Source organism: Nanorana parkeri, unplaced genomic scaffold, assembly GCF_000935625.1.
Source record: "Nanorana parkeri isolate BGI_ZX_2015 unplaced genomic scaffold, ASM93562v1 scaffold1504, whole genome shotgun sequence".
NCBI lineage: Eukaryota > Metazoa > Chordata > Amphibia > Anura > Dicroglossidae > Nanorana > Nanorana parkeri.
In genome coordinates this window covers 12,286-36,184 of record NW_017307772.1, presented here as the reverse complement: position 1 = coordinate 36,184, position 23,899 = coordinate 12,286, and the positions used below count along the sequence as shown (strand labels likewise).

Sequence of the window (23,899 nt, the reverse complement as noted above, 5' to 3'; positions counted from 1 at the left end):
GCACACTCGGGCACGATATATCACATATGGTGGGAATGCCCCAAATTGAGACCTTTTTGGAACCGGCTTTATGCTCTAATATTTAGGGTTACTGGGGTGAGAGTCCCACGAGATCCCCAATATGTGTTGCTGAATTGCCCGATTCCAGGACTGTCTAAAGCTGTGGATAAATTAATTACTTTCTTTCTGTTGGCAGCCAAACTAACCATAGCTAGGGCTTGGAAAACACCAACAATTCCATTCCACTTGGTCAAACAAAAAATGTCGTGGATTATGGTCCATGAGAAACTTCACAGCATCCTCCTAAATAATAAAAAAAAGTTTTGAATTGACCTGGACCCCCTGGTTGTTATATACAGGGGTGCTGGAAACCGGGTAATTTTCATTGTACAACTTTTCTGGAATTTTTCTCTGGGGACTATGTTTAAGGTTTAAGTAGATGTTGGGCTATTTGGTCGGGGATGGAGCTACTCTTTTCGGACTCTTAAGCTGTTCTGCTTCCTCTAGTATCTATTTCCTTTTCCTCTTTTTGTCTGTTTTTTTTTTTTTCCTTTATGCTCGCACATGTGAGCCGTTTAGTACATAGATGCTGGACAGAAAGTCTTCTATTGATATAGATATGGAGGAGATCATAACAAATGTTTGCTTCAGACATAGGCGGATCCCTAGGCCAGATATTCCTCTCAGACTGTTCTGCTTTTTGATTTTAGTGATGGGGGATAAATTGGCAAGAATAGGTGGATAGATATGTTCTGTTGTACAGAACTATTATATATTGTGTGTATGGCCTCTAGTGATCCCCTCCTACTACTTGATTATGCTAATGTGGAAGAAACTGTAATGCAATTGTATGCTATACTGATTGTGCATCATGTGCTGTTTTATTGTACTTCGGAAAATTAATAAAATACTTTGAAAGTTAAAATAGCTTAAAAACCATATAACTTTAAATCACTTTAATCTGCCTCTTGCTTACCCCTGTAAAATTAATCAGGAAATGGGGTGCCTAGATTACAACTGCTGTGCAGAATGCAAATCATTAGGAGGTAAAATAATTCACATATTTTCTATGTTCAACCCATTTTCTTTTATATTGAAGTCCTCAGAGTTAGGGTGAAGACTCCTCTTGGGAAATGCATACGTTATTGTGCATTAAAACATACCCTAAAGTACATTAAAGCTTTTGCCAGGCAAACTTTTATTTACATATATTTTTAACCGTATATCTATTGTTATACGTTCATGAATGGCAAAACGGTGGACATTTATGTATGCAATGCTGGTTTTAAACGTTGTTGCAGAAATAAGTCAGGCGACTAGTGCGCCTTTTTAATGTTTTTATGACGACCTCCTGGGCAGGAGGCCAAAAAGGATGGTTGAAACACAGCTCAAGGTATTTAACATATGTATTTGTTTTCATCATGAGTGTTTCGATCCACTTTAGGGCTTATTCAGACCAAGCTCATTTGAATGAAAAACCATTGTTTTCTATAGATCTTGGTTTTAATATTGCAATGTTACAGCCTTTTCCATCACTATGTTGAGAGGTAGAGATATACATGAGGACATCTGTAATATTCATGGAAAGCCCTTTTTAAAGGAGAGTTCCCCAGGCTTTTGTCCCTCTCTAATCTGGCAGGTTCTCATTTTCTCTCATTTGCTGTCCTGGAAGATGATTTGGGAAATCAACAGTAAAACCTATTGGTAACTGCATTTCCAGGAGTCACCTGGACAGCAGGATTTCCCACAATTGTGTTATGTACTTTTTCTGTTGTACAGGTGAAACTCGAATAATTAGAATATCGTGCAAAGTTCATTTATTACACTAAAGCAACTTAAAAGGTGAAACTAATATATGAGAGAGACTCATTACATGCAAAGCAAGATAATTCAAGCCGTGATTTGTCATAATTGTGATGATTATGGCTTACAGCTCATGAAAACCCCAAGAACCCCAAATCCACAACCTCAAAGTAGATTATTACATGCAATCAATAAAACAAGGATTGTACATAGAACAATATCGGACCTCTGAAAAGTACAAGCATGCATATGTACTCAGTACTTGGTTTGGGCCCCTTTTGCAGCAATTACTGCAATTACTTTTGCACAATATTCTAATTATTCGAGTTTCACCTGTATATGTTTTGCTTCAGTTTACGTCCTTTGGTTCTCATTTACTACTGACCAGTTCAGCAGAAGGACTTTCTTTTAAAGTGCTCTTGGTGATGCTTCTCCTGTTCCTTTAGGAGGAGGTACCTATTTCTCATGTGCTGTCTTTGAAGACTCCTGGAAATAGGTACCGATAAGTCCTAATTCTTGATTTTGGCTGTAATTTGTTCCTAGATTTTGCACCTATTTGCCAAACTTACTAGTCACATGTGCAGGATACAGAAACGTGAATGTGTGCCTTAATGTGAGGAGATTTCTTTATAAAATAGGAATGGAATATTTTTCACAGTGAATGAGAACATTCATGTGTAAACTATGTTGACCTGCTATATGGTACATTTGGAATAAATAGTAAATTGGAGGGGAAGGTTTTCCTTTTGTCAGCTAGATAAAAGAATTCCATAGCATACTGTGTCAGAAATTAGTTTCACGGGGCAGGCCTATGAGGGTGCTGCCATTACCATGCCTGACATATTTCAGGGGCCCTGGAGGAAAGCAACTGTAAGCGTGTGCATAAAATGTGCAGGGCTCTAGATCCCTTTGGGCCACGGGGCTTGGCTGGGGTAGATTGAGAAGTGAACATTTCAGACATTTTTTTTCTTTTTATTATTATTATTACAGTTGCCACTTTGTAAATAATACAAGTGCTTTCTGTAATCTTGTCTGTTGTGTAAAAACTGTAAAGAAAATTCATATACCTATGTGTTAGGGAATCAGAGGATGTTCAGATGGGTATGTATCTCCTCCCATTCATTCTTTCTTTACAAAGATTCCATCTGATTAGTCTATAAAATACTTATTTGGCACAAAGTATTTTAGTATCAATGCTATATAACTTTTTCGTTCTATTAATCTGTATTTTACCGTATACATACAGAATACAAGGGGAATATTGAAGAATTAAGAGGATAAAAGGCTTGAGTCAATCGCTTGGGCTTATCCTAAGCAATGCAAATCCGGCTTTAAGTGACCTTATTGATGTTTGCTTAAAGCAGCTTCCTCCTAGTACAAATGACTGTGCTTTGTTGTAGATACTGTACAGGTAGTATTGTGTCCCCCTGGACATTGCCTATGCATCCCATGTGCAACCTCTCTTTGCTTAAACAGCTAGAGCCTCTAGGAATGCCTGGAGCTAAGATAGATTGCCTGAACGTGCCTTGTTTGATCAGCTGTCAGTTGGCAAGAGGACAGGTCAAAGAAAAAAAAAAGAGCCCCACTTTAGCAGCTGACACATTTGGAATCTTGCAGGTACCAAGATGGGGTAGCATAATAAAGTACATACATGTAACATGTCGCTGTACATCATTCGTCTCTCTGTCTGATGTTACCTTGGCATGTTTTTAATATTCTAAGACAGTATTAGGTGCTCCTTAATAATAATAATAATAATAATAGTGCATATCAAATCTCAGCAATGCTGTCATGGATTGAAAATGAGTGCATTCTGTATGAGATTGCACCCTCTTGTGGTAAAAAGTACAATCAGTCATGTAGCTCAATTTGTCTAAACAAAAGCATTCCATTGAATTCTGTGCTGTGCTTGAGCTCAAGCAGGGGTGAAACTAAAGACTTTGTAAGAGAGCAATCAAAGAATGCAAATGAAACAGGATTTTTATTTTGACTGAGTGTTCCAAAAAACTGGTGTATTTCTATACTTTTTTTCCCCCAGAGGTCTGCTTTGCAACTGATAGCCAAGTGCAAAGAATAGTAGAAATTATTGAATTACATAATTCCTGTTATTGAAGGGCTAATTTATGGCATCAGCCTGGCATACAGGTTCCTGCGCTCTAAAACTTTCTTAGATGAAAACTCTACACAAAGAAATCTACAGGACAGGCAAATATATTTCAGAGCATGATTTTAGTTGCTAGGTTACTTTCCTAGACTGTCATTCTACCTCCTAAACAATAAAGGAAAGCACCAGAAGTAGTAATTACCATATTACTTTTTTTTTTCCAACCGACTTGAGTTATACACGATTTTTGATAAGTGACATTTTTTGCACTTTACTTGCACTATAGTTTTGTTAATACTTTTCCATAACGGTTTTAAATAGGCACCTGTTTTCTACAATTCATTCACATCATAATTACAGCTAAATATACAAGGAAAATGTATATGTGCTAACTTTTGTAATTATACCTACCATATAGCCAACTGAAGGATACCTGTACTGCAGGCTTCCATTGCTTTGCCTCTCCTATAAATCATTTTCTGATCGTCATATTTTATCTAATGGTTTTAATACCTGGCACATATATGCTGAACAGAAATTCTGACTTAACTGGCTGCAGGGTTGTTCCAGGTCAGTGATTCAAAAAGCAGTGAAGTCAGACAACTAGCATTTTCATTAGGTCAGCAGTGGTAATGCCAATAGAGCTGCAGTTCTTGAACTCCATGTGTTTTGTGGAGAGCTAGATCAGGATTTTATATCCGTTTATATATTAAGAGGCTGGTCTCTAAGATTGAATAGGTCTGAAAAGGAGGTTAATGGAATGATAGCAGTAAGTGTAGTAGAATGACGGCAATGACGGTTTAATAGTCCAGTAAAAAATGTATTATCATTAAAAAATGTTTTTTATTTATTCATAATTTTTATACATTTCCATTTTTATACTTTACCAATGCCCTTTTATCTGGGCTTATGCAGTTGAGGTTTGGAAGAAATCTAGACAGAGAATGGGTATCTTAAATCAGGGCTTGACAAATCACAGGTGCCAGGTCGCCATGTCAACTAAAAATGGCATCCTGGCGCCTGGGCTTTTAAAAAGAAAGCAAACAACCTGGGTCCTAACTTTTTTTTGCTGGCTACTAGATTAACAGAAAATGTGCTAAGCCCTGTCTTAAATAATATTCCTCTAGCATAAATTTAGGCAAGGTTTCAAGAAAGTTTCTCATTCATTGAATGTGCCTTGGAATACAGTTAAATCAATAATTAAAGAAGGACTCTGGGCAAATACAAACTCCCGTACCTGTCCATACCAAGATACAGACAGTCAGTAACATGGAGAGAGAATGAATGAACTACACGTTAAGTGACTGTCACCGCACTTATATTCTATGGAGAACTACATGTCCTTCTGCTGTGGTGGCTGAAGGGAGTTGTACTTTCTCTATTCACATTTTAGGTAATGGGCGGGGATGACCATGTTTCATGTTGCGATCTGAATATGGGTGTAACGTGAAACATGGTCCATAAGGTAAACATCGCCTTTTGCTTCTGTTTTTACCCCTTTATGACCAGTGACGTACGTACATTGGGCCCGTTTAAACAGAAAAGCTGCCGGGACTCTGTTTACCTTTGAAAAGACGACTGTCGGCTTTACAGTAGAAGCGATTCTGGTGGTTCAGCTGATGCCAGATTGCTTCTATAGGCCGGTAAATAGGCCCCACCCCTGCCCTGTTTCCCCGGCTCCGCTGCCCCTCCCCGTACTATGGGACCAGGAGCGATGCAGATTACATCACTTCCGGTCCCATAGCTGTCATTGTTGGGCTCTTCAATAGCTTATTTCAAGTGAAAATGTGATACTAGGGGTCTTTTGGACCCCCAGTATTACTTTTAAAGAGTACCTGTCACTGCCAATATGCTATCACATGGGGGTTTGTAAGCCCCCCTATGTGATAGCAATTAAAGTGAAAAAAAGTTTTTAAAATGTAATAAATTAATTGTAAAAAAAATTTAAAGGCCCTCTCGAGCATGCACGTCTTCACGTAAACGTACATCGTTTGCACCTACGTATGAAAATGACGATTGCGCTACACATGTTTGGCATCGCCGCACACGCCGGAGTGAAACTATAATTCTAGGGCCAATATTTGCACATATCTCTAAACTGATGGCCTGTGGGGGCTTTTAAAGCATTGTCTATGGACTTTTTGGAGTACTGAATCTTGTCGCAGTTTCAAGGACGCACACAATTTTTAACCTGGGTATGTTGGGTATCTATTTACTCGTAACCTCATCTTTTTATATTTTATAAAAAAAGAAGAGTATTGTGTTTTGGAGCATTTAAGTGCATTTTTCACTAAATTTTGGGCACTAATATCAAGCAACATAAAAATTTGTGACTGCCACCATTTTATTCTATAGGGTCTTGGCTTTCAGAAAATATATAATGTTTGGGGGTTTTAATCAATTTACAGGCCTAAAATGTGGATTATAACATGTAAACAAAAAAATGAAAAAAAAGGCCTCGGTCATGAAGGGGTTAAAGTAAATCGGAGGGGGCGCCACAGACCACAGCATGCAGTGAGCTCCCAGCGGGGAGGACGGTAGTGGGTGGTTTGGTGGAGCTCTCCTCACCGCTTGGCACCATCTGCAGGGTTCTGTGTCTGGAGCATCGGGGATCGGAGGGGACACAGAGCCACTGAAACACCAGCCCCCAGCACAGAGGAGAGAACTAGGGCACCCAAACCAACTAATCAGTAATCAGAATAGTTGACAACTATTTTTATTATCAATTAATCGGTTGAATTAGTTGAATTAGTTGAATTAGTTCACTGCACATGCAGCTAGAGAGATCAGTGATGGCTTATTTATAGCTATTCACTGCCTGGCAAGGATATGTAAAGACGTTGATGTGCATAGTCTGGGCACAAGTGCATTTTAAAACTACACTGTCTGTAATTATGTTGGAATGCATTGTGTTTGGGATGCATCAAAAGCATTTTGTTGTTAATTTAGAGTTTACTTTATGGCATTTGATTAAGAGTAATGAAAAGTGTGTTAAAACCAGTGCTATGAAAAAACAAGTGAGTTACTGGTCTAGTTACTGTATTAACTTAAATGATGTATTGCACTAGTACAGCACTCTACACTACATTTAGCAGAGGAATCATGCACTCCAAATAAACAATCTGCTTACCATTTCTTATTCCATAAAGTGATCAACTTTGTTGTATAAACCTTTTGAAGGTTTGTAATATTTTACTTTGTTTAGGAATACATTCTACAACAATTGTATTTTAGCTATTTACACGTTAGGTAGTCTGACTTGAAAGATTTTTAAATACTGTGTAGCTTACCATATGCCAGCATGTGCTCAGTTATCCCTCTTGGTGAACAGTGTGCTGTTGATCATGCTAATTTATATAGCTCTAATATAGTTTGCACTAGTTTACAGAGAGCTTTTAAAGCATACTATCATGAGAAAAACATGGAGTTTGCTATTGCTGACCTTTCCTTCTTAAAATGCTAGTTCCATCATTTTTCTGCTGACCCTCTGGCTTCAGTGCTGTAAATCACTTACCCAATGTAAGTTTACAGGTCAGGACTTCTGACTTTCCTGCTTGGCATGCTTGTCCTGATTTATTGACTCAACAAGTATTAAAGCCAGTGGAATTGCATATTACCCAGACAAATGTAATTTTAAAAATAGGTAGTCTGCACATCTGTCCCTGCATCTATATTACAAATACACAGACTTTAGGAAAGCTTTATGTAAAAGCTAATTAACTCACTAAATATTTTTGGGTTGTGGTTGAATGCCTAGGCGCCAGACAAAAGTGATACAAAAACAGAGAGAACGTAGAGATTCTACATGTCTACACTGCGACCCGTGATTGCGCCGCGACCCGTGATTGCCGTGATGGCGCCGCGACCCACTGCAGAAGGGCTCGCGACCCACTTTTGGGTCGCGGACCCATGAGTTGAGAACCACTGATGTAGATGGTCTCCTCTGTGGAGTTAAGCCATAGCTCTAGAAAGCATGTTCAGAAATCTTTTCTTTGTCTGTCTAGACCAGTAGTGGCTAACTTAGTTGATATAGGGAGCCTTAAGTGGACTCCCTGATTTCACCAAAGAGCTTCACATAATATTTGAATAAATGTAATGCTACAGTAAACTGTCAGACTGAAGACGTCCAAAAGTAGATGGTCAAGGACTGCAAACTGACTGAGCACAGCAAGTGCTAAGGGCCACAGATTAGGCACCATGGGTTTAGACCCTGTTCAAGTTCCAAATTTGACATGAGTTTGGCAATCGGTCGTCCATGATGAATTTAACTAGACTTTTGACTAACTGACATTTGCATGGGCCATATTGGGTTGATCATCCATTTTTAGTTCTTGTATATAAAACAGTTGCATTTTTTTACTTAATAAAGAAAATATCACTTTGTTTTTCCTAATGCAAAATACTTGAGGTGTTTGTATGGATATTCCAAATCTTTATAGATTTAGCAAATTAGTGACTTGCATCAGTTGGCTACCCATTCAGTCCTGCGCTGCAAAATTACCAGACCAAAGACATTCTCCTAACGTTGTAGTTAATTTTGTAGTTTTCATCAAACTTTATAAAAATAAATGGTTATCCTTTAGGTATTATTATTCTTTAGGTATTATCTTATTATACTAACTTGTTTTCCCTCTCTATTTGCAGGCTGAAGGAGAAGACAGTTTAAAAAAGATGCAGTTGATGGAACTGGCCATCCTAAATGGCACCTACAGGGACGCTAACTTAAAATCACGTAAGCAGCTATTTTTTTCTTTCTGTTTTTTTGTTGATAAAATAGAATGATTGTGAAAAACATTCACAATGTAAGCACGCAGAAAACAGTTTCTAACAAAATACCGGTTTGCATTAACAAGCAAAATTAACAAGCAAAATTGTCAAATTTCATTTGACTATATAGTTGTTAAGGTGTTGAGACAGAAGAGTTGCTGCATAAAATAAAACAAAATACACTTTTGTATTTGTCTGGAGTTTTGCTTTATAGGAGCTGCAATTTATATTTATTTTTTTGAGGAGCATCAGCTCTTTTAACACCGGTCAACATTCAGTTTGCTGAACATGCTTAACTGTTAATTTTTTTTAATGTTTTGGGAATGTTCATATAAAGCACAATCTGCTCTATTCACTTAAAAGTGCTAAGTGCACAATGCAGTTGCCCAGCAACCAGTCACAACGAACGCCTTTTTATTTGGGACTTTGGTTTCTGCACTATTAATTGAATAATTTCCGTACATGTTTGGCATCATTTTTTTTGTTTGACATTCAGTGCTGACTTCCATCTCCTATTCTACTTTTTGTTCCAAAGTTAAGCATGCTCTGTTTACTGCTTAGATATTTAGTATTTCGATGATGCTGGGCTGGTCTAGTGCTTGGTTTTTGTGCATGCTGCTACTGTGTAGATTGATGTAAAAAAAACAAAAAACTGAATAGCATCAATTTGTATGCCCTGGAAATTGCTACAGCTTTGACAACTCACCCGAAATGCATTATATCCAAACTAATACTTTGCAAATAGCATATGCTCTAAGAAATCTGCTTCATATATGCTAGCTTCTTCCTGGTGATAGCATTGTTAAAGAACAACTCCATGATTTATTAACCCTTGCAGTGGGCCTTACCCCAAGGGTTAACTGCTCATTTGGGTCTAGGTGCTAAAATAACCATTATACTCACCCGAAGCTCCGAGAGACGGTCAGCTGTCACTGTGCTCCCTTTAGCCTGTCTCCCCCTCCATGCAGCATTGTAATGTTCCTCAGTGTCCATACACTGTGTATAGATGTTGATGATTTACGGGACTTAGGAGCGTTGGAAGGATTGGTCTAAGAAGCCAACTCAGAGCTTTGGGCGAGTATTTCTTTGGGGGTTTTTTTAACCTAGACACAAACGAGCAGTTAACCCTTGCAATGCGAGGGTAGCCTTACTGTATGGGTTAATAACAAAAATTCTGGTTTTCTTTAACATCTCAAGGTATTACTGCTAACAAATGAGCAAAGTATGATGCCTTTTAAAGTGTTAAACAATACAATTTAACCCTGCAGATTTTTTTTCTACAGCACTGTGTTGCTCTTCTAATGCTAAATTATAGACATTGTCCTTATAAAGGACATTTATTATCATTAAAGATAACTTGCACTACACAATGGAATGTAACCCTCTATAACTTTACTACATTTTGTAAAGTTGTTCTTCCATTTTAACAATATCACACATACTTATTCTTTTTCTTGTCACTGTTGAACTTTTCTCTTACCTTTTTGAATTCTTTATGGCAAAATCACTGGCTTTTCTAACAATTTTTCACAGTGACACTTCTGTTTGCAGTGTTATTTAAGTACTGATTTTCAATAATCAGTGCAATTTTTAGGGTACCTTGCTGCAAGGTATTTGCCCTTGATAGAAGCATGTTTGCATTTAATCACGCTGGTGATATGGGATAGCTTGTTTGCATTTGAATGGTGTGCTTTGGCACTTTGTGTGATCAGCGCATGAACTAATGATTTTCCTTTTTTCCCCCTTTTCTTCCTGCTTATTTTCTATTCCTCATCTTTTCTTTTTACCTATCTCCTACCCTACCTTTTTGTACTGCTACTTCTACTATTCCTAATTTTTCTTTGCTTACTGTAGCAGCCCTTGCCTTTTCTCTTGCAGCAACAGCTCAGGCCCCACGGATTATAACTGGGCCTGCGCCTGTTCTGCCACCAGCTGCTCTGCGTACACCTACGCCAGCTGGCCCTACCTTAATGCCTTTGATCAGACAAATACAGACAGCGGCTGTGATGCCAAATGGAAGCCCTCATCCTACGGCAACACTAGTCCAACAAGGACCAGAGACTGGCTTGATCTACACACCATATGATTATCCTTATACCTTGGGTCCAGCTACATCAATTCTCGAGTATCCTATTGATGCAAGTGGGGTATTAGGTAAGATCTTGTGACTTTGTACTACTTTTACTGTTTTTGCTGACAACATATTTTATATTTATATTGTCTTGTCTTTTACAGAAGCTTTGTTTTATTTTTTTTAAGAAGAAATATTTGTAACTTGGCAAATAATCTTTTCAATAGAAATTGAAAAATTAAGATAGTTTTAGCCTACCAAATTATTATTACTGAAATACACTGGTTACTTAAACTATTTATAAATGGTACTCAAATATAATTTTGTCCAGTTACCTTTAACTGGACAAACTGTAAGGAGCACATACTTTGAATTTAGCAAATTATCTTTTTAATGAGAATTGTAAGAGAAGTCAGGATCGTTTGTAGCTTATCAAACTAAAAAGACACTAAGCCTAAAATACATATTGTTACATAAACGATTTTTATAAATGGTACTTGAATATAATGTTGTCCAGTTAGCGTTAAATCGGTCCTTCACTTTTTCACTAAAAATCACATCAGCATGCAGCTCTGCATGTTGATATGAAATAATCTTGCATTTGTTAGTTAAACAAACCTATTTTTCTTTTACTTACAATCATTGTGTTTCTAATTCCTGGTCTTCTTGGGCATTAGTGATGTGCCCAACCGTTCCATCCCGGGAAGGTTACATCAGCAGAGCATTGCTGGGAAATCTCACAAGATCCCAGGGAAAGGCATTTTTCTCCCGGGATGATGTGCATGTTCACATGTCCTAGTAACAAATAGGCAAACACTAGACTTCACCTCCATCAACTATTTGGGCTTAAGATATTTTTGTTACAGACCCTTGCGTAATACACAAAGGAGTACAGGTTGGCTAAAGGGAGAGGACAGTAAATAAAACGTGCTGTGCTACTTTGGCTGATTTAAACCTCAGATTGAGCTATCTAATAAGGGAAGAGTCTCTGCTGTGATGACTTGTTTCTTTGAAAGAACTATGGGGTGAGTGAAATACACTAATTCCCATAGCTAGAGCCGACGTGTGACATTGAAACTGTCACATGTCAGATCTATTGATCGGGAATTGATCGAAAACATACCGCTGATCCACTAACTTCCCGATCATCTCTCTGCAAAGAGCGGTGACTGACAGTTACCTCTCCCTGCATGGATTCCCCTCTCTCCTCTCCAATCCGCCAGTACTGACTCTAGAATAATTGTAGAGAGGCAGAGCCAGCTGTCAATCAGCCAACTGGGTGGATCTTAACAATATTATCAGGATCTGTCCCGACTGCAGAGCTCTCAGCATATAGCGGGCAATAGCCGGCTATATGCTGAGTTTTGGGTCACGGAAGGACAAGGTATATGTCCTCCTGTGAGCCTAAGCAGAACTATGGGTAAAAAAATATTGCCCCATAGTTTTCGTTTAACTATTTTCTTTGCCCCCTGTAGAATAAAATACTGGAAGTTCCATTTTTTTCACATCATATTAGCACTGTTTATTCAAATTCATGTTAGTCCACAAAGACAAAATATAATATCCAATTTTTGTTTGCATATAGAAGATGAGGTTGTGTAGTGTAAATAGATACAAAAATGTCAAGCCTAAACATTACACATAAAACTGTGAAATCAACTGTGAAATTGTTTATAGGTGATGCTTTAAAAGCCTTTTTAGGTCATCAGTTTAGAATGATGCTCCTAGAATTATTACTTATTGCAGCATGTGCAGCGATACCTAGTATGTGGGATGCAATTTTCACCTTCGTGCACGCGTTTGCATTCAGGAGGAACTTTTTGCAGCATATGGAAGTGATTGGGTGGCTTTACAGTCTTGACATAAATCTGTGGCACCGAAAGGGTTAATCGCTGAAATACGTGAATAAGTAAGAGACTAGAGTGCCATTAGCTGACTTTTTTTTCCCTACACTTCCCATGATATGGTCTAAAGGCTATTAGGGATCAGATTGTTTACGTTTTTATGATATATCAGTATCTTGATCAGTATGAGGGCAAATATTCCATAGGGTATTTAAGGGCCAGTGTCCCTAACCAAAACGGCAGCTTGTGCTTGTGTTTAGCTATAACAAATTTAAACATATCCATTACTGGTGACATTTACAGTTTATATTTTAAAGCTTAGTGATCCTTTAATATTTTTACAGTTGGCCAGTGCAGTTTGGTGAACACTTTTGATGAACTTCTATGGGGTAGATACAATTGAAGTGCATTTATGAAAACTGGTCCTCAAACAAGAACAGAAAAGTGCAATAACTCATGACAGCCAAAAGGATTTTAGTTTTGATTTACTGCAGAAGAAATGCTAAATTTTGCATAGATGTTGTGTTAAAATATAGTTAAGCATACATACTGTTTGAACTATGATTATGCATTTATAGTATTTAAATTTTTTAGCTGCAAAAGTGGATGTGTTGGTCTAAGAAGAAATACATAAAATTAGCGTACTAGAAGAAAAGCTGGTGATATCATAGACCTTTTTGTGGACAATAGAAATATGTAGTGATGGCTTCTTAGATAAAAGGGTTCAGTATTTCTTTTTAAAGATATTTATCTCATCACTGGCAGCTTAAATTTCCCTGAGAGGATACCAATATGGGACCTACCATTGGTAACTTTTTAGCTGTGCAATCAGTCATGCTGATCTTGGCTTTATGCCTAATTAGTCAGTGAACTATTGCAAGAAAAATCTTTGCTCCTGTCCTGTATGTTGGCTCTGGGTCCCTGGGCCCATAAAGTAATCTGTGCAAGATCAGCAATGATGGCTCGTTTGCAATATTTTGCCCTCTCATGGAGGATTAAAATGAGGTCCCTAGGAGTGATCAAAGTCTATGTATGCTGTAGTCCCAAAACAGTTTCTTATACCACTGACATATTCTAGAGTGCTTACATTTCACATACTATTTATATTCAAATGTGTATTTGTTTATACTTTTGGAAAAGACTGTGAAATTGTATAAATCAATAATTGAGAGTATTCTCACTGAAGGCATCATAGTCTGGAGTCTTAACTAACTTCAGGGGGTGGGCACGGGTCTCACAGATTAGGTGCACTTAACATTTTATTTTATTTAAAAAGATTTACCTACTACTGAATAATGACTATTGGCAGTATACAAATTTTAATGGGCATCATTTAACACTGTCATATTTTATATACATTCAGGCTATGTTCACACTGTTTGCAGTGACCTGTGTTTTTTTTTTTGCACAAGCCTGGTATGATGTGAGGAACAATGCAGTGCACTGGATGCCACCACAGGCCACCTGCTGCTGTTTGGAGACCTGAATGAAGTGTACACTTTGTACACTCTCAAGGTTAAAAAAAAGTAAACCGCCCCCCCCCAACCAAACAACCAACCTTGCACCTCACTGGCCCATATGCCAAAACTAAGCATTTTAGCATGCAGGCTAGTGTGAATGTAGCCTAATTATGATTACATTTTATTTTAATTACACACATGAAGTACATGCTTCAGGTACAGAACATAACTGGGATACATTTTTGGCTGAGAAGAGATTATCCTAAACGCATAACTTCCCTTCAATAAGCCGATCCAGGATACTGTCAGCATCATGTTTGGCCTGCTTTAGCCTAAAATGGCTATTAAAAAAAAGTGAGATTGCATATAGCTAAATAAAAATAGATATCATATCAAGCTTTATGCAGCCATAAAGACATTGAATCGTACATGTAAAAAGTATTAGTAACTATATTATATCATTGTAACCTTTTTAATTTCTTTGGACCTACGAAATTATGCTTCAGGGTAACTTTTATCCTTTGAGGATATCTTTTAAAATTTAATGCCTATCCAAACCCAAAGACGTAATATATTATAGCATGCCAGTCCTTAGATGTGGTGGCTGCAATTGTTTTTCATATTTTAGACTTTTTCCCTTTAACTTTATTTCCTTTGAGGATATCTTTTAAAATTTAATGCCTATCCAAACCCAAAGACGTAATATATTATAGCATGCCAGTCCTTAGATGTGGTGGCTGCAATTGTTTTTCATATTTTAGACTTTTTCCCTTTAATTTTCCCTGCCAGTAACACACTTCCTTTCCTAGGGTGACAGGAAACACTGCTTTATCTATGGAGGGGCTGCATTGTCCCCTTAGGCCAGGGGTAGCAAACCTCCGGCCCTCCTGCTGTGGTGAAACTACAAATCCCATGATGCATCTCTCTTCGGGAGTCATGTTTGTGGCTGTGAGAATCTTGCAATGCCTCATGGGATTTGTAGTTCCACCACAGCTGGAGGGCCGGAGGTTTGCTACCCCTGCCTTAGGCTGCTCTCCTCCTGATTTAGACTACAACCACCTTCTCTTCTCATTTACATTACATAGGGGGGAAAGTATCTCTAGTTCTTTGAATATAGCTGGGAAAGCTGATTTACATTGTTTTGAAATTTCAGTTCACTGCACCAGAAGTTACAAGGACTCTTTCTGGCAGGATCAACAGGATTTTTTCTATACTTGCAGAAAATTTATTTAGCCTAAAAAAAACCACACTAATGCAACCACCACATTTAAGAACTGGTAAGCTGCCATAAATAACCTTTTTTGTTCTTGGGTTGAGATACTTTTAAGATTTTAACATTTGTACCTGTTTCCCTATTGTTACAAGATGAATTCAGCAGACAGATAACTCATTTGTAATTTCCTTCCTTTTATCTTCAGGTATGGCTTTCCCAACGAAAGGCTAAGAATTCAAGAAAATCTCAAATGACCCTTCATTGATCACATGATTTTAATTTTAGCAGTTGCCTAGTTTCATCAGTCTTGAAAAAAGAATATAAGTGAAACTTTGCCTAGCAGTCAGTGACTTACTTGCACTTATTTTTTTTTATTTTGCACATAGATAAAATAAATATTTTATGTTGATCAATATTTGATTTAGTCTATACATTTAAGTAGCAGTGAGTGAGTGTATAGTAGAATACTGACTGCTAAGTTTCCTCTTTTGCACGCTTTACTAATCACTTAATTCATGTGTTCCTACTTCTTGACTTTAGATATTAAGATTCAAATAATTTAAACATAAAACTGGATTCTTTTTATTATAACTGATGTCAGTATTAAAGTATAATTAAACTGCTCATCGGCTGCAGGTAAAGCACTTCAGAGATTATGTGAATAGTAAAGCTTGTTTTTTCTTGGGTCTAACAGATTTCAAAAGTTACTGCTATTCAGTAGTAAATGAATGCATTATGATGCCCTTTAGTGTCACAGTTGCTTGCACATACCAGCTGAACTCACAGGGCGGAACAGGTTAAGGCCAGATATACAACATTAAATGCAATATTAATCGGAGCACGTATCATTCACATACTGTAGCAAAGACTCCAAACTACTGTGCCTTAACTTGTTGCTTTCTATGCCTAAATGTTTTTGCAGCGAATCTCTATGTAAAACCTAGTTTGATGAAACCAGCTTTTAATGTTGTGTGTTCTATTAAATGTTCTGTTTTCTAACTTTGTCTTGGTAATTACAATTTAACTAGGTGCGATGGCAAGTAAAGCGCGAAGGCATGATATGCGGGTCCATCCTTACCAAAGGATTGTGACCGCAGACAGAGGTTAGTTTAGCTGTGTAGTTTTTGCTTTGACAAAATGCTATTTCAGTAAGTTAACTTTACAACACCACACATAATTTGCACCCCAACTACACCGAGCAGATACTGAGGGGTGGGGTTTTGTAGCATATTTGTTTCATTTGTTTATGTTCTTGGTGACTACACAGCATGTGCCTATACAAAAATAGAAGATACTGCTAACTGTTGGTATGCAGGATTTAGTATGGTGTTGCAAAGCAATGATGGTGGCTTAACTATAAAGGTAGTTGATGCATTTGATGGGCTGAAGAAAAGAGAAACTTCATTTCTGAAATCCATGCCTACCAAGTAGTCTTGCAGGTGCCTAAAGGGAATGGCTCAAAATTCAACATAAGAGGAAGACCACTTGAGGACTTTGAAGTTCTAAAGTTTAAAGTGAGCTTATCCTAAAATTTAAAAAAAAGTAGCATGTCGGCTACATGTGAACACCTGGGACAAGATGCTTGCCTGATGTATTCTGAGATTACTAGTGCAGTCTTAGAAATGAAGAGGTGACTCATATAGCCAATAAATACTCTGAAGTCTCAAGAGCTTTACTTGTGCCAGTAAGGCATAACTTTAGATGTATGAGGATTCATTTAAAATATTTTTTTTTGTTTTGGATAGGTCAACTTAAAACATTGAACTTTTTCCTAAATGCTTTGCACAGGTAATACTTTTACCTCTGTTTTTAAATTTGCTGATCACAAGGTTCTAAGTTATTACCCAGTGCAACTAGAGCAATATGAAAACAATTTGCTTTCTTACCTTGAAAGCTCATATAACAAAATAACACAGAAAGGCAACACTATAGTTGTAAAATAAAATAATCTAGAACATCTATACAAGAAATTGGTTGGCTAATTATGTCCTAAGGGATTGTTTATTGAAGAGCTTATTGATGGAAGAATTGTTTGTGTCCAGCTTTTTCGGTTCTGAAGTGTTTTTTAAATTCAGCCCTATGCAAAAACTGCTTTTATGATTAAGCATTCTTGATTATTGAAGAGCAGCCAGGTGAATGGTTTCTTATTATATGTATGTTACACTATTCGGTTTTATTGTTGTAACAAACCGACTGAAATACATGTTATAATCTGTAAATTATGTTGCACAGTTATTAAACCTGTGTGTACTGTGTATAGCCAGGGACTTTGCAGAGGATATATTGCAGGTATGCCAGTACATTTTACCACCTGATCTTGCAGTAATACTGCATGTATGTAACCTTGTAACAACATTGAATTGATCTTTTAATCCAGTTACAAATAGTACATTTAATTAATGTACAGTACAATATATAGTTATACACGTCATTTGACTGTATAAAGGCATTCTGGTAGTAATAAACCACGTTGTATATTTATTTAGGTTCTTTATTTCTGCTTAATCATGAGCAAAACATTCAACAAGTCCAAGTTCATAATAAGTTAACTCAAGGGAATAAAAGTTATTTAATTGTTCCAACATGATACAGAAATACACGAAGGGAAAATTATTGATATGAGTCAAAGACATGTGTCTTTTAGATTTCCCTTTATAAAGCTGACCAATAGCTTTATGTCTTTAAGACAAAGCTATATTGAATCTACTGGATTTCATTTTACGAAATACCACAAGTCTGACTTTGCACTGAATTTTTCTCATTGACATCTCCTCTGCTTCAGTCATTATGGCACAGTACAAAATAAAGCAAATTGAACCTCATAATATATAGTAAAGCTGTTGAAAGAGTCTTAAAAAATACTACTGTTAAGTGGACCAAGTTTTGTGAAGGAGAATGTGAGTTACTGAGGAAGGTAGAGCTCAAAAAACACTGAGAATGTTAACTTTCCACTTGAGAACTTTTTATGTTTTACTGTATTTTTTTTTTTAAAGAAAATAGTATTTACAGATGGCGTAAGAAATATAAAAATATAATGCAGGAATGTATATGAAATGACAGATTTTATTGTATTTGCAAAGTATTAGCTTTGAAAAGAAAGAGGGCTGTTTGTAGTTATAAATGCTTTATTAGTGTATTAGATTTTTTTATGTACTTCAATTTTTTGAGTCTAGAAATATATATTAAAAAGCCAGGACTTTTACAGTGTTTACATACAAATGCATTTTATATGTGTCCTATATGTGTAAATTAGTATTTCAACTGGAAATGCTGCCAGTAGCAATAGCATTATAGCTGTTCCTGGTTCAGATGATGATGCCTACTGTGCTAGACCAGAGTTTTATTACTTTGTATTATGAGGCCAAGATATTTTGTGTTTGTAAATAGAAAATGAGCAATAAACATTTATTGAACAAACAACTTGGTTTGGCCCATAGTTTATGTTAAAATGTTTACTTTCCCTTTTATTTTGAAAAAAATCTTTAGATCCATTGCTCTTAACAAGTTAATAATCACATCATCATTAATAATAGATGCTTCAATGCTTGCACCATTGGGGAGTACTAATGCTTAATAGCAGTCAGATACTGATTGTGTGCACTGACTGTCTCAAAATTTCTATCTAAGTTTCAAGCTGATTCATTATTTTTGTCTTCAATTTCCGACTGCTACTAACCATTAGCCCTTAGTTTTATTTCCATTTTTTTCTTCTTGTTAACCAGTTTTATGGGTGTGGGCTCCTTCACACATTCGAATCATGATACCTAGTGTCATGATTTTGTTGCATTCTGTAGATGGTGTCAATCAGTATGTCAGTATTAAACATGCTTGTTTTTTTATTAGTTGTGATTAGTTTTTTTCATGTTGTCATTAAACAGTCACTAGCTGGAACTAATCTCTTCTCTATCTTTTCTTTCTTTTTTTGTTTTTTATTTTTTGTTTCTAACCACCCAGCCGCCACCGGCAACTAACCTATGACCTTCTGACCTCTGAATTCTTCACCCAATGATGACCTGACCATGCCTGCCTGCTGATCAGTTAACTGGTAATCGCCTCTGCTTGTCTGTCTTTGGTGCAGCGAGCTGAGGCATTTGTCCGTTCGTCTTACCATCTAACAAGACACACAGAGAAATAGTTTTCTTCCACCTCCTTTTTTATTTGTTTTTGGTTTTCATCCCCGGATTGGGCGAAAGTGATTCTAGAACCTGCACTGAATAATAGAAAAGCAATAAGGTCCATTTCAGCCCTCCGCACTGATCATATTTTAATGTCCTAACCAAACGAACGGTCTAAAAGCTTCACCTAGAGTACTGGCAAGACATCTGATCCTCAACTACCAATGACAGAGGCAGTTACTGTGAGAAACTTTTAGGGAACTTTATTTTGTCTTTTCTCTTGTATTGTGAAGTGAGAAGCTGAATGTACTGTGTTGTGATGATGCATCATGCATGAACCTGATTGGTCAGGGATTTTAACTGGTGAAGTTAATTACATATTTAAGAAAATTATTGAAATATAAATTGGTATTTAGTCACTACAGTGCCCTCCCAGGGTCAAAACATTGCAATCTGTTCTATTTGTAATATTGCCTGCCAAATTTGTTACATTGATAAGGGTGCCATGAAAAAATTATAACTTTTTTTAACCTTTAAAAATTATACTGCAACACTGGTATTCAAATCAACTGTTGTAATGCAATTAGCAAAAGATTACTTTTCAAAGCCTCATGTAATATTACATTGGTATAAGGTACATGCATTATGTATCACATTACTGGGCAAAGTGTTTAAGTATTTGTTTGAGACCTCCCTGTATAGAAACAAACATTAAGGATGTAAAAGCCATGCTTGCCTATTGCTATATAATTGTAATGAAATTGTAGATATAAGTGTAGTGCATTGAAAAAAAAATGAACAAAAATTAGATACTTTTACTATACAAGGGTGCTGGTGCAGAGAAAAATATATTTTTGGAAATGTAGCATTTTATACTTTGAAGTGTTATAAAAAAACAGGAAAAAAAACAAAAAAAGAAAACCCTTTTATTGCATTGAATGATTTTTGGTGGTAGTCAAGGAATAAGACCAAAAAGAGCCTTTTGTCTTTTTTTTTCTCCAACTTTTTGTTCTTTTTATTTTCAGCATTGGTATAAGTTAATTGAAAAAAAGTGCCTTATTTTTCTCCATGATCATTTAGTCCAGTGTCTTGTATTTTTTTTAATTCAGGGTCAAGGGGTCTGTAGTTTTTTTTTTGCCAAGCAAGTTTTAAGAGGCCACATTTAATTCGTGAGCACTTTGAGGCATTCTAAAGATTAATCTTGCAAGTCAGTCGCCCAGTATAGTATATATATTAAATATGAAAAATAATCTGTAACACATACTGTGCTTTTGCCAAGATATTTTCAAGTAGCCATTTTTATTTCAACTTAGGAGATGTCAAATTTTGTATTGACTTACGTCTGCATATTTAGATCAATTTTGTAATTTCAGTTGTTTCGCCATAACACTTGGGTGCCATTTTTTTTTTAAAGAAAATTTGGCAATGACCTAGCACATTTTCCATCACATTATCAACTTTCTGTTTCTTATGGAAACTCTGGTAAAGGTCAAGCAGTAAATCTAAAATGTTAAGATTTCAAACACTTTTGCGGTGACCTCATAGTCTATTTCGTCACACTGAAACAAATTAATAGTTATAATTTACTATGCAACAGACATTCATCCTATTCTTTTTAGCAGCTAGCTTTTATTTAACATGCCACCAGCTTTGTCTTCCTGGTCATTTATTATTCTATATTTTGTTTAAATGCATCAAATTTCATCCCTTCGCTGGGAATTGTTTGAACAATTTTGCGACACTTGCGCATTTAGAGAGATCAACTAGTTTTAATATCAGTATTTGATCCAGTTTCATCTCAAGCTGCAATAAACCTGGATATTTTTGTCATTTTATTTTTTTATTTTTTTTTAATAGTGGATAAGGTGCAAGTCTATTGAATAGATATGTGACACTTAATTTGTGAGTGCTATGAACAAACAGATGGGTCAACATTAAAAAAGCATGAAATATGAAATCTCCAAATGCCTTGGATTTCAGTATTATGAATTTTATGTTTTTATCATTTTAGGTAGATTTCAGTCTTTAGTTTTTCCTTTGACAGTATTATCTATATATATATTTTTTTTTTTATTATTATTTAGAATGATTTAGATGGGAGTGTCGCTGATATGTAACCATACAGATGAATTGTATTTGTCTTTTCTTTATTACCTTTAGTAGTTTCATGCTATGTATGTATCATGCCAACCTATTGCCTAAAAGAACCTGTAAAATAATGTATTTACAGCCATTGTTACAAGTTTATAATGTATTTTTCTATCTTGTTTTATATGTATGTTATATAACATTCAAAAGGAGTTTTTCCTGGTTGAGAAAAAGGATACAAAAATGTAAAACCCACGATTTTGATAACTAAAACAATGCCAATTGTTTTGCAGTACTTTATTATATTGGGAGTGTTGTCTTTCTTGGCTTTTAGTTAGCGACTGGATGACATTAGACATTGGGTTTTAGTTGGGTTTTTACATGGCTTGCATTTTAATTCTTTGGTTCTTTGCTGTTTCTATTAACCCCATAGCATTATTTTAATAAATGTTATAATACCAAGATACTAACTTTGGACTTTGTCTGTTTATTAACATTCTATGTTTCATTAAAATAAGATCTACAAAGAAAACAAGAATGTAGTCTTGAGTTACAGGACTAACACTGAAGAGCGTGACCACAGATAACCCAGCGTTACTTGTTTTAATATTGTTTGTCGCCTGACATTCTGCACACTACTTTAAAAGTAGCTATGGTTAATATGGCCTGATGCCTTGCCAGCAAGTGATAGTAGAGATGGGAACAAAATATTATTTACCACACCAGGCATTTGCTTGTCCCTTGGCTTCACAGCATCTGCATTACTAATGCCACACTTCCTTCTTGTTCTTCAGATAATCAGCTCTCTGCAAAACCAAAAGGTTTTCACAGTTTCTTAAAAACGCTCACTGCAGCATTTTGTTGGCATCTGAAATTTGCACGACAAGGAAATAATTATTCTTTGCTCCTAATTATTGGAAAATAAGTTGTCGCAGTTCACCAACCTCTATAGAATGTTGCTACCTAACATACTTTAATTGTGATACATAACTGGCATAGTTCCCTACTAACCAGAACCTTTGGATCTGTTTTAAAAAATAAGTTTCTGTAATTATAGAAAGTACCCTTACAGTGCTTTACCAGTAACACTAAAGTGTTGACACCGGAAACGTTCATTATAATCTATATTATTGTGGTCTTAATGGGGACAACGCACATGCTGTTTTTCTAGGCAGGAAAAAACATGGAGAGGCTAGAACAGGTGTGGGCATAACATAGAGTTAGCCAGAAGGTGCCTTTAGAAATGCAGAGCATTAACTAGTTCGTCAGGAATGTACTGTTGCACTTTCAAGCTGAAAGAGTGATGATATTCCCAGAACACCAGCTCTCCTGTTGCAAAAGACACCATTGGGGGCCTAGTGTAATACACCCAACACCTGGATGAAAAAATGGAGCCCTGGTCAGATAGGCTGTTGCCACTGTATTCATTTAGGTGGTTCACTTTTAGAAGAATGTAGTTTTTAAAAGAAAATTTTATCTGTTGCTCATAGCAAAATACCAGATCATTCTGTGCATTTTAGAGTGGAGTTTTGAATTGAATACATACTTTTAGTCCCTCGTGTGATGTGATTACTGTTTTGCTGGCATTTAGTATAAAAAACATGAATCATGTCTTGGAGAAAAAAAAATACAAGACACACAGACATGCACATGTTTTTCTAATCTACGTAAAGAAAATAAGGAGACATGCACATGTTTTTCTAATCTACGTAAAGAAAATAAGGAGACATGCACATGTTTTTCTAATCTACGTAAAGAAAATAAGGAGACATGCACATGTTTTTCTAATCTACGTAAAGAAAATAAGGGCTGCAATTGGTATGGTTTGGGCAAATATTTAAAAACTTTGTTAATAAAAGACAGACTGTAGTTTGAAACATCTGTCATATTTGCTGCATTTCCCCCTTAATTTATAAAGCCTGCACACTGATCATAAATATATTTAAAAAATGTATATGTATATATAGTTATAGATGTGTGTGTTCTAGGTAAGAATCCTTACACAAAATAACATAGGTTTGCCACTATGTGGGATTGTGCACATTTAACATTAATGAATATTGGTGCTTTTAAATGATTGTTTTAAACTGGTTTGCAGACCTTTTTTTTTATGCCTAGCACAGCCAGATGTGTTTTGGTCCTTGAAATTCATCTGGGGCCACTAGTAATGTTTTACACCAGTGTATTTAATATCGGTTCCTAAGACACTGTCATCAAGAAACCCTTTTCAGGGTGCACACATAAATAAAATGTTTACAAGGGGCTATTGCCGATACTGTGCTTGCTATAGAAATTTATATGACTTTTGTCAGTAACAGCGATGTAAATATTTTCTCTCTGCCCTCTCCAGAACCACCATGGTGTTGGGTTGCTCCCTGTGAAGCCTCCAATGCTATGAGAGTGACCACAGGGAATAGGTTTTCTGCCTGTGTCA

At 36.3% G+C, this 23,899-nt stretch overlaps 1 protein-coding gene across 9 annotated transcripts in view; it reads left to right on the top strand.

Moving 5' to 3' along the window:
• The window catches only part of QKI (QKI, KH domain containing RNA binding), a 163,511-nt gene extending 141,576 nt beyond the window's left edge, over nucleotides 1–21,935 (top strand). For 2 of the 9 annotated variants that reach the window (XM_018570312.1, XM_018570309.1), the window contains 4 exons: nucleotides 8,552–8,639; nucleotides 10,553–10,828; nucleotides 16,291–16,365; nucleotides 19,217–21,935. In XM_018570312.1, coding sequence (XP_018425814.1) covers nucleotides 8,552–8,639; nucleotides 10,553–10,828; nucleotides 16,291–16,365; nucleotides 19,217–19,233 — 456 coding nt within the window. In that variant the 3' untranslated portion in view covers nucleotides 19,234–21,935. Of the gene's footprint in view, nucleotides 1–8,551; nucleotides 8,640–10,528; nucleotides 10,829–15,467; nucleotides 16,747–19,216 lie in introns of those variants that run through there. The other 7 variants (XM_018570310.1, XM_018570307.1, XM_018570314.1 and 4 more) reach the window with 5 other exon arrangements.
• Nucleotides 21,936–23,899: the final 1,964 nt, after the last annotated feature.